Source organism: Perna viridis, chromosome 8 (assembly GCF_037379345.1).
Source record: "Perna viridis isolate PV_CMFRI_1.1 ecotype Kerala chromosome 8, ASM3737934v1, whole genome shotgun sequence".
NCBI lineage: Eukaryota > Metazoa > Mollusca > Bivalvia > Mytilida > Mytilidae > Perna > Perna viridis.
Genome location: NC_142452.1, coordinates 5,716,199 through 5,727,937, shown reverse-complemented (window position 1 = coordinate 5,727,937; position 11,739 = coordinate 5,716,199). Strand labels below are relative to the sequence as shown.

The window sequence follows — 11,739 nt, the reverse complement described above, 5'->3', positions numbered from 1 at the left end:
ACTTTTTATGAGCAACTCAGCAGGTGTTTCTAGAAAAGCAGAGGACGCTTATCCTACCGGTGCACCTGGTCCATGCTCCCAGTTTTTAGTGGAGTCACTTTAGTTGCTCACTTGCTTTTGTTACTTTGTATGTATGATTTTAATAACTTTATGTTCTTTGTTGTGTATGTCTGTTTTCCATGTCGGGTTTTGTCCCTGGATTACATTCTTTTGATTACCGCAATAACCTTGGTTCGTTTGATTACTCGTTAAAACAATATCTCACTGGTTGAGTGTATGTAGAATCATATTCTACAATCAATTTAATAACGTATTTCTTCAATAGAGACAATTTTTTTATTTTGAAATGTTGATATCGGTGTCAAATTGTAACATCCTATATTTGAAAATACACCTTCGAAATAAAGACAATAAATAACGCAGGTGCAAAACGTGCTTATTTTTTCTTATTTTAACAGATTATTCGTTGAAATCCACAGAATGATGTCGGTAAATCTTACACTTTCCTGTAAGAAAATATGATTTACTCATAGTTACACAGTAATGTGCTTTTCGTATCATCATTTACTCATAAAATCTCTTGTGTATATCGGAACATAAGTCGGTCATTCATGCTTCTATTATTAATGCGATCATTGCATATCAAAAGGATATATTAGCCAGTCTCTTTCTGATATTCGGATCTTGAAAACAATTTTTTTCGTTGCTCCTAGAATGCTTCTCTTATCTATTGTTACTTAATATAATTATGATGATTTTTGCATACTTCGTCATATGATGGTGGGGGGTCAGAAAGAATTCTTGAAGTATTTCCTTCTTGTGATACGGCCCCTGTCTCTGCTTCATCTGTCATTGATAGAGTTAATGTTAACCGTGGATTTTCATGGTTCCGCCATGTTGACGTGGTCGACGGTATATTTGTACGTTCGTCTGAGACTTGCAGAGGCTCGGCTGATTGTGATCTTGTCTCTCCACGTAGTGTTCGTAATCTGTATGTCTCACTCTGTTGAAAATTATTTCTATCTCCTAAAAAGCAGATGGATCGTAAAATTTAGTGTTCAAATTAGGAAATTACACTGTAATAAAATCAACATTATATCTACGTACTGAGTTACAGACATGTTTCATACATAGAATGGTAGCTACTTTTAAAACTGAAAATTATACTAAATATGAAAACAAATGTAAACTTTGTTCGTAATAATTTAGAATGATACGCCTACTTTTGAACACCTACTATTAGATCGTTTACCAACTGACACTAGTTTACAGACACTTCCACAAATACAGGTTAATGTACATCCTATACCGGCTATCATGTAAACCGTGGTCATATCTGTTTCCGGGTCCTCATAGTCATAATCGTTGCTGCCGGACCATGAAGACCATGAAGACCAATTGTCTCTCCAATCTGGGACGATAAATAAAATGTTATTTTTTACACAATGAGACCAAACAAACAAACACAAAACCAATAAATAAACAAAAACAAAATTAAAACAAAACAAAACACATACAAACAAACAACAGGTATAAAATACCATTATCTACTAAATGTCAATATAAATTTCTTTATATCTATATATCTTGAAACTGAAACGTTATTTTGTATGCTTTGCTTCCGCTATGCTTTGATATCATTTAATGAAAGAGTAATCCAGGGAACGAAGATAAAACGAATATTATCTCAGTCAGGGTAAAGACTAGATAGTGAAAACAGACAAGTACAACGAAGAACATGAAAAAAGAAAAAAACAAAAACAAAATAAAAACAAAATATCACGTACAAAGAAACAGAAGTAAATAAGCTACACGGATTCCCCTAAAACCAGGGAGCATGGACTTGATGTGCATACGTTAGTTGAGTAAGCGTCCATTGTTTTCTAAAAACACGAACCGAATTGCTCATAAAATGTTACATTCGGGATAGAAGGAAGAGAAAAGGAAAACTATTACACAGTGAACAAATTGGAATCTATGGTGCATATGAATGCACAATTACGATTGCGAGTTATATTGACGTCCATAAACTTTTGAAGTGGTAAGAAACCATTTACTGTACAAAACATCCGCGTAATTATGGCAAGCTCTGATATAAAAAATGAAATTTGATATTATAAATCCATACACATGTCTGAAAGGAAGGTTCTCACAGATGACAGCAAAATTGACAATATGAATTGTGAAGTCATCGCGTAAGTCGTATATTTTGGTTACGTGTTTTCCATTTCCATCGATCTCTGTAAGTAAAGATAAGAGTATGACTTCATTTTGTCAGCAGTGTTCATAATCTCAATTTCTTTGAGGTAGATGCGATGTAGATAATCCTCGACGCAAGAATAGTATACATGTTAAACAATACGTTATCAATACAGCTATCTGGCCAAACAATATTCCCTTTTCTTAGTCAGATCATGTATGAGGCCAGTCAGTAGGAGTGAGGGAATGGATCACAAGTGGTAGAGCACAATTTGTGTCCATATGATTACCCACCGTCTTTAAGAAAACATGCCCATCACACTGGAAAAAAACTCTTATTTGTACATAATATGGAGTTAAATGCAATCTTTAGTATCATGTTGTAACAAAACATTACCTATAGCACCAGGCTTTCCAACTCTGTTATGCACAATAGTTATGAATGATTTGTATCAGTAGGGCAGCACAATTTTGTCTGATTAAATAGATGAAATAAAAGCACTGTAAACTAGGTAAAATGTTAATATATCAAATAATGATTTCCATCGATTTGTTTGCATTTGGATTTATAAGAAAGAAACTAATTAAGTATTGTCGTTTAACGTCTTATAACAGAGTTTATTTTTATTTTCGGACAAAAATGTTTGATAAATAGCACTGACACTGTTATAAACCAACAAGCCGAAAATTATTTTGCTTACTCTTAAATCCAACAGCCGCCAGCAGACAAGCATGCCCCATCAGAAACATTCTGATTCCGGATCCACATTCTTCCAATTTCAACGCAAACACGCTACAATAATACCACTGAGATAGCAAGTTTTCATTGGGATATAGTTGTAAAATAAATACAAGATTGGATAATTGATCTGCTATAACAAAGAAATATAAATATAAATTTGTGTAAAAAATCTTGGGAGTTCTCATCTATACTAACACAGTCTTTACCTCGGGTAGTTGTGGTTGTAATTCGTGGTGGGCAAACATATGAATACCGTTGTGTCGCATTCGTCTTAATCCAAACCGAACATCTCCTAGTAACGGATGCATCTTCACACAACCAACTATCATTAACGCCAAAAATGAATTTTACTTTTCGTCCAACTACTTCCCACGGAATACAGTAATATTTTGATATCGCATCATTTAGTGTCTGAAAAAAAAGGAATCAATATGAGTTCGGGAAGAGTATCATCTGCTTTTTATGTGTCTGTTTTTTATGAGTCTTTTGATTTTTTTTGATTTTTTTCAGCTTTGTTTTTCATGATGTTGTGTAAAAATCTTCGCATTAGTCTGCTGGAAAATCATGGAACATATAGGTTAAGGTCAAAGTTGGTATATCAAGTATCTGATATCTCTTAATCGTAATCACTTTTAGTTTTCGTATGGTTAAAAATTAATGGAAGCCCGTGGTCGATTTAAAAGCTTTTAGAGTAGATGGACATACGAATAGGCCTAAGTGGACTCTACAATAAAGGTATGAAAATACTGTATAATGATTTATATTTGTTGGCATAAAATATCGTTGTTTTGTCTTTTTGACTGATTTTGTGGGGTCAAATTTTCGTGGGTTTGCGAGTTAATGCACTTTTGATTCAAGCTCTCCAATTCGCCTTACTCGACAGTATAAACTGTACAGTTCCTACTCCAAGGTAGATTGGAAAATGTCATCTGTATTGCTGTTTTTCACGTTTTTTGATAGCATTTTATCAATTAAGTAATGCCATGTTGGTTTTTTCAACATGTGAGCTCAAATATTTACGTTTCCTTACGTTTTCATGCAAATCAAAAGTTTTACTAATACAATGACATCGACTACAACACTGTTACATTTAATGAAAAACGATGTTTTGAATATGCAAACACCTTGACATCCAGAAATCCGTTAGTCGGAATAATTGAAGAATCGGTGACCATTGTTTTCCCTTTGTTAATTATGCTTGTAATCTGCTACCTAAATGACAAATGGCTCAATGACAGCTTGACACTCCCATTATTATATATTACATGCCCTCTGCCGAAAGATATGTATTGGTGTATTTTATTTCAGAATTATGTTTCATATCAAATTGAATTATATATTTGGAGAGAATTTTCCATGGTCATTTTTTTGTTGTTGATTTGTTCTACCCACGAAATAAAGTTGAATCCCAACGTATATTTCTGCTCTTATTTGTTGATTTTCAATTATATCGTTTTCGTTTTAAATCGGTATAATGAGTAAGTGTTTAAGCCCTATTTTGTGTACCCTATACTGGATAACTATGTCACAACCCTTAAACTATATCCCACGCCGTGTCATGACACTCTATATCACATGCCATATATCACATCCCTGCTCGGAACACACTTGAAGTATATTGAATTATATGATATAATTAAGATGATATGTTAAATCTGTAAAACACGCCTTATCAATACTCTAAGTATATTACTCCTTGGGACAGTGACCCGTGCAGTTACAATAAGGCATACATCCAAATCCTAACGAATCGGACAAAGTACGTTCTTGTCTTATATTATAAACCAAATGAGGCAAACTTTTATGTTAGACTAAGTGTGTCAAAATCGTTCATTTGGTGTTTTGTCACTCATATATAACCTAATTGAATGATTGGATCTGAATATGCGATTTGCAATAGGCGATGCATTTGTTTTTTATATTTCCCATTTTGCCTAAATATTTAAAAGTAACTTTCTTTATACTAACAAAGAAAACATCATGTTATACTCTTGGTTCCATTTATATAAAAGATACTACATTGATTCGTTTAGAAAAACTTAGTTTCCCCAGTGCATTTCGGCCATCGATATCTCATATCAAACCCTGGGTGTCACGTAAACAAATAATTTATTCATGTGTGCATTGTTCTTACCATTACTCTATGATTATCAATATCAACAGAAACATGACAGTTATATGTATATTTAGAATCAGGTTCGAGCATGTACAATGGGCGATAGGTTTGAACACAGAACTGTACAGACTCCTTAACTTCAAATTCTATGGATCGACACTTGGTACATCCGAGGCTCCATTCATTGTTGAATCTCCTAATTTCATTGCCGATACAAACGGTTTCCGAGCAAAATGATTCAACTGAAAAAAAAAACAATATCCTCTAATGTAGAGACCGACTAGAAATGATGTTAATGAGTGATTAAATTCCAATATTACCTTGTCGTCAATTAAGTGTTTGGTTGGATATACTGCTACATACTTACAACTAAATATTCGTTTAGATGCGTTTGACTCTCCTTCATGCATTCAGTATATACTATTCACAAACTTACGAATTCATGTAAAATGATCATTTAATTCACGTAACTACATGTGGTCATAGACGTCATATTTGTTTGGTCAGTTTTGCTTTTATTATTGATTTACTAATTCATACCATTTAAAGCATATATTACATTTTGATATTATATAAAGAATTCTATATGTTAGACAAAATTATAACTTACAGGAGTTCTTCTTTCCTGAGTAGTTGAAGCCAGTGTTTTCTCTATAGCAATACTGGCATTTCTTGTACCATAGAGACACTGAGAGATTTTTTTCGACCACAGTGTCAAATATTGATCCATTAGTATCCTTTAATCTGTATTGTAGAAACAATTTGTTCAGAGGTATCCGTCCTCTCCATGATGAATGCACCCCACTGTTAAGGGTCTGAAATTTCCATATATTTGGTAATATAAAACAAATTAAACATATGACATTATATATAGGCAAATGTGCCACATATCATAATCATATGATGATTATATGATAATCAATTTATTATTTACATATGATTTTATATGATTTTCATATGTTCGTTTTTGCCTTGAAACATGTGATTAATATACAACCTTGCGATAATCATGACTAAACTGAAGCATACACTTATCATACTTTGATCGATTCGTATGATAACCACAGTTTGCAAACCGTAATTTGATTTTCATGTCCGGCACTTTTGACTGCGTAGCACAATTCATTTAAACTTATTGCTACCGATTACCCGATAATGTAAAAAAAATACATGGTCTTATTTTTCAACAAATTGCTCGTAACTGTTAAAGTATGACTTTATCTCAGAGTCACAACTATAAGTTATCCAGGTTTCTACAACATTGCATATAAGCACAGGACAACCGTAACACATCAAGAAGTACCAAGGTGTGAAAATCCTTTACTTCCATCATAAAGAGAATTCCAAATATCACTCACCAGGAAAAGGTTATCTGTTATTTTTCTAATTTGTTTGTAAAACCTTCTTTATTACATGACCAATTTTTGGAATAACTTCATGTTTTATTATCTTATACTGAACATCTATTTCATCTTTCTTTCGTTTTTGTATTTCTTTTAAAATTTTCTTACCGTTAAAGGTTCATTTTCACTTGGTGGACCACTCAGTATATCTATGTCCATATCATTAGAGTTCAGGTTATCATCTTCCAGTTTTACAACCATATCATTCTTTTTCCCATGGACATAGTATTTATCTTTTTCAAGTACAAACTGAAGTAAACATCTTTCAATTCTACCATTTTCTTCCGACGTATTTGTTGATAAAACAACTCGAAATGTTTGTTTACTGGATAAGTGCGTAACACTTTTATTGCAGCTTTTCGGAAAGTACTGTAAAACTAAATCAAACTTGTCTATCACTTGTTTGTTCTAATATGCATTTACTTTTTCATCATAAATCAGCAACGTAAATTAAACGTACTTGAAATATAAAAACGTAAGTATCATAAGCTTATGCGTGTGGTTGATTGAATAAATGAAAACTTCAACGGTCTTCAAACATTATAGATTGTTTGTTTGTTTGTTTGTTTGTTTGGGGTTTAACGTCCGAGCAGCAATATTTCAGCTATATTCAGACAATGAAAATGAAATGGATGATAAAATGAACATGAAATAAAAAAAGGGATGGGTCACAAGAATAATAGGGTCGACAAATTTTGATTGCCACTGGAAAAAGGGGGATGGGTAAGGTCGGGCAATTTAGCCTCCTGTAGCGGAGCGCAAAGGTTTCTACTCCTATCGAATACCACAGCAGGGTTCTTTAACGTGCGAGGAACGTGGCATCTTTCCCAACACGGTGCACCACTATGGTTTGCGGTCAGGTTTTCCGTATTATAGCCTGACAACCCCAGCATGTAACACGCCAGGGGTACCCCATTCCACATCCTGGGGCACACATCCCAGTTGCTCTGTGGGCAGAGCGCCTAGCCCCCGGCTAGGTTTCTGAGCACTATTTAGTCGCCTTTTACGACAAGCTTAGTGCTGCTGCAGGCCTATTCTTTTAACACCCGGACCTGCAGGGGGCCATTATAGATTGTAAAATGTATATTCCATAAATTCCTATAATTGGCATGACAGTTTTTGATGTCTGAATATATTACTGAATTATTAAACACTAAGCAATATAGATGGTACACAATTGATAAGTAGCAGTCTTCCTTAAAATCAGGCAGGATGTGATTCATGCATGTTAAAACTCACTTTTATTCCTAAATCCGAAAAAATTCAAGACTATATAACAAGTCTTACTTTGTCACATGCTTGTATCATTTTCTAGATAAAAATATAGAGCTTGTGTATGAAATTGGCGTTCTGCAAGAGTTAATTGCTCTTGAATTTGTTTGATTTGGTTGATTTTATTTGGAGACGAATGTATAATTTTCTGAAAAAAATACAGAGTTGAATATAGAAAGAACTATCGTTATACAAAAATAGCACATGTAGACAAAAAAGCTTTTGTTTGTTTGATAGGTTTCTCAACATGAATCGACTTAGGCGGGGTCTGAATTTTATATGGACTGAAACTTTAATTTTTGAAGGAAAACACCAAAGGATACCAGACACAGCACATTTAAGATATACAGTATTACATCCATAAAACGCATATTAAAGAAAATTTGAGGCATTATTAATATGTTAAAAAGTACAATTTGTTTATTTTAACCTTTATGACTATAGCAATATAATGAAATGTGTATAGGTCGAAATTTTGGAATTAAACTTGTATGTTAGTATGTCCTTACGACTGTTAAATGTTATTGAAACACTAAAATATGTCACTTGATTAAATTATACCGACTAGTTAAGCGAAGTATAATCATATTGTTTTCCTTTAACTTATACAGTGCCACACTGTGCATATATTAACAAACCTTCAGTAGACTTTGCAGAAACACCAATGGCAAGCATAAACATCAGATTGATATTGGTCTGTAATTAAAAACGATAATATAAACAATTGTCTACATTATTGTACAATGATGGGAATGGTGAAGAATTTCTGTTACTGTGATAAACGAACTGCCCATTCGTCTTCAATGGACCATGATCTATGCGCCCACGTAATCAACGTCGTGTGTATTTATCTGAGCGAGATAAATCATTTTCCAATTTATCTGAATACAATACATAAACGACAGAAACCTGAGGATTCATAAGCTATCATTGCATCAGATAAACACTTTTGTTACATGAAATTAATATTAGACCTTAATTATGATAATTTTGAAGATATATTTAACACATTGTTATTCTAATTAGAAAAAACGTCTTATTTATACTGATTCCTGTTTTCTAGGGGTATGGGCTATATTTCTAGTTTTCAACAAAAAATTTTAAATGAAAATCTTTTTATTGTTTTATGATCTAGTCAATTTGTTTATCTATACAATGATGCAAAATCGTGTATAATGAATTGTAGAATCTAATCCTCAGGACTATTTATGGAAGAGTAATCACGGGAACCAAGGTTATTGCGGTAATCAAAAGAATGCAATCCAGGGACAAAGACCCGACATGGAAAACAGACATATACAACAAAGAACATAAAGTAACTAAAATCATACATACAAAGTAACAAAAGCAAATGAGCAACTCGGACTCCACTAAAAATGGTAGCATGGACCAAGTGCACCGGTAGGGTAAGCGTCCTCTGCTTTTCTAGAAACACCCGCCGAGTTGCTCATAAAAAGTCAAGTCCGTGGTAGACAAACGAGGAAAGGAAAACTATGACCCGTTGAATAAATCAGTTTTCATAATTTGAAAATCCCATTTTTGCATTTTTATCGAACAATCTTTCTGTGAAAATCGAAACTGAGACCTTTGGCTGTCTAATGATATCTGTCAATGTAATTTTACTTATTTCTGCAGGAAAAAGAAGGTTGAAGAATCACAGACAAAAATTAAGGATTTTTGCTTCAGTGGGTTAAAAAAATTACAAAAGTGCTTCAGTTGATTTTTTGGCGACAAATTGATTTTTAAGTTATGGTCCGTTTGAGTTTTATAAATCCTCGAAGACAATGCTTGTAAATTCACTTTTCAAAATATCTTATTTTTTTCTACTGCAGATCCATTTCTATTGTACAAACGAACTCTGGGAAATATTTTCAAAATTTTATCGCAATAAACAACAACTTTTCCTATAATGCTTGATGTAATTTCCATTTTATATACTTCTATTATTTTTTATGCTTTGTATTGTAAGAGCTATTTGAATATTCATGTCAATAACTAAATTATGTGACATCAACTCATTTGAATATCTAAAAATGTCAATTGAACATTACAAAACATCCTTTCTAATGCTGTATTGACACCTATAAATACTCAAATTACTTGAAGTATCCTAGTTTTATTAGGTAGCCTGTTTATATTTACATCAAATATTCAAATAGCTGTTCCAACATTCAAACAGACAAAATTATGTTTAAATATTTAAAATTAAGATTGCATTTAGCCTAAATGAAATTTCTAAGGTCTGTTGAGATAAAATTATGAAAATATTTATCAGAGTTTGTGTGCTCTATAAACCAAACATGCAGTTGAAAATTGAATTATTTTGAAAAATGATTATATATTTTTCCTTAAAATACATAAAACTGATAACAGACTATATTATGGTACTTGAAAATCGTGCTACAATTTATGAGTATTTGTAGTGCACGGTACGTCCCTAATTTATTCAATGCAGGGGTAAATGCGTTATAAATCATTCTGAAGAATATATAGGAAGACAACTAGCGAATTAGTTGCTAATCCAGTAATATTTTTATATTTTCCATTCCAAAACAATCTTGTTGATACCGTTTATACTTAGATCTTTTATATCATTGAATAATATAATAAGATTCTCTTAATATTTCATACTATTCATTCGTGTAGCTTATTTGTTGTTAAGTCTCTTACAATACACGGTAAGCATTACAAGGTTACCATTATGATACATATAAAAAGCTGTACATTTACCTTCATTTTCTGTGATCACATCTTGCATAATGTAGTCTATAGATAATCAACAGTCTGTAGTTATTTTAAGTGTAATAATTACTAGGTGGACGCACTGAAAATCTGATTAAGAAACACACATGATGTTGTGTACACAATCGATGCCTATTGATTAATCCTGAAATATATAAAATACAATGAACTCAGCTACAATGTAATCAAATCGCTTTCTGGAATCAATATTGCTCTTACATCTAATCACGGTGTAAACATTCATGTACAATATAAGACTTGTGAATCTATGGGTTATATTGTGTATGATGTATAGTTCGTTTCTTCTATGTGAAGTTTCATTTAGTATGATCCACAATTATTCAATCCTAAATAATTCGTATATTTAATCAACTAACCTTCGTAAGGAAAGCTCTATCTACAAATGAAACTCTGTTATTGCAAAAATATATACGTTCTTTCTTTGTGTGTAGCGCATTTGTGTAAGTCTTCACAAAGTTTAATTATAAGATATTCTACATTAATGATTATGTGAATCATTTTTTCTTTTCTATTTGTTTCTGTATTAAACTAATAGCATTGAACTACGTTATTTTCATTTTGTATGTGGACTTATTTCCGGGTGGGGATTACTTGAAAATGCTAAGATACGGGACATGCGGCAAATTCGGGTCAGGTTTCTGTCCTAGAAGAGGGCGTTTCGGGTATACATGTTCATATTTTCCTGATAATTCGGGTTACACATACTTCTGGTGGACAGGGGGATACTTTCAGAAAATTTGTTTGGCAAATTAAAATCATTAAAAAATTAGGATGTTTTTTTTATTTTTTCGTCTTCTTTGAATGACATGGTCTGAATAATTTTGGGTAGGAATTAATGGAAATTTATAGATAAACCGCCCCATTTTTTTTATAGTCAAGGTATCCCCGTGGTCTCTTTCCAGCTTTCATGTTTTTGCCATGTCATTGTATTCAGCAGACTTTTTCACACAAAAAAAAACTCTTAAGAGTAAAATTAATCGTAAGTTGTGACGTCGTGATAAATCGAAATGTTTTGACATCAGAACTTGCGACTATCTTTGCACTTAAGGTAGTACAAGTAGACCTGGTGTAAGGGAGGAAATCCAAATTGAAAGGAATTTAGTCACTAAATCGTTTGAATGACTCCTACATGTAATATACAGCTTCAAAGTGATACTAATGTTAAAGGGAAATAACTCCAAGAAAGGGTTAAAATTCCAGAACAAGGTCAGAGTTACCAGCCCCCAGTAACTCTACTCTTTTAA

The 11,739-nt window shown here is 32.7% G+C and overlaps 1 protein-coding gene across 1 annotated transcript; it reads right to left on the bottom strand.

The window, feature by feature from the left end:
* Positions 1-313: 313 nt before the first annotated feature.
* LOC148609075 (uncharacterized) lies at positions 314-10,599 on the bottom strand. Its single transcript, XM_088542356.1, has 8 exons — positions 10,463-10,599; positions 8,371-8,428; positions 6,569-6,837; positions 5,668-5,872; positions 5,076-5,299; positions 3,148-3,352; positions 1,238-1,411; positions 314-1,026 (listed from the first exon to the last, which is right to left on the bottom strand). Exons 1-8 carry the CDS (start codon positions 10,466-10,468, stop codon positions 734-736), a joined length of 1,434 nt encoding a protein of 477 aa, XP_088398482.1. The 5' UTR covers positions 10,469-10,599; the 3' UTR covers positions 314-733.
* Positions 10,600-11,739: the final 1,140 nt, after the last annotated feature.

Coding starts and splice junctions, on each gene's coding strand:
- LOC148609075 (XM_088542356.1), bottom strand. Junction 5,300..5,667: donor CTCAGGAAAGAAGAACTCCT/GTAAGTTATAAT, acceptor TTTTTTTTTCAG/TTGAATCATTTTGCTCGGAA. Junction 1,027..1,237: donor AGTTGGTAAACGATCTAATA/GTAGGTGTTCAA, acceptor TCTGCTTTTTAG/GAGATAGAAATAATTTTCAA.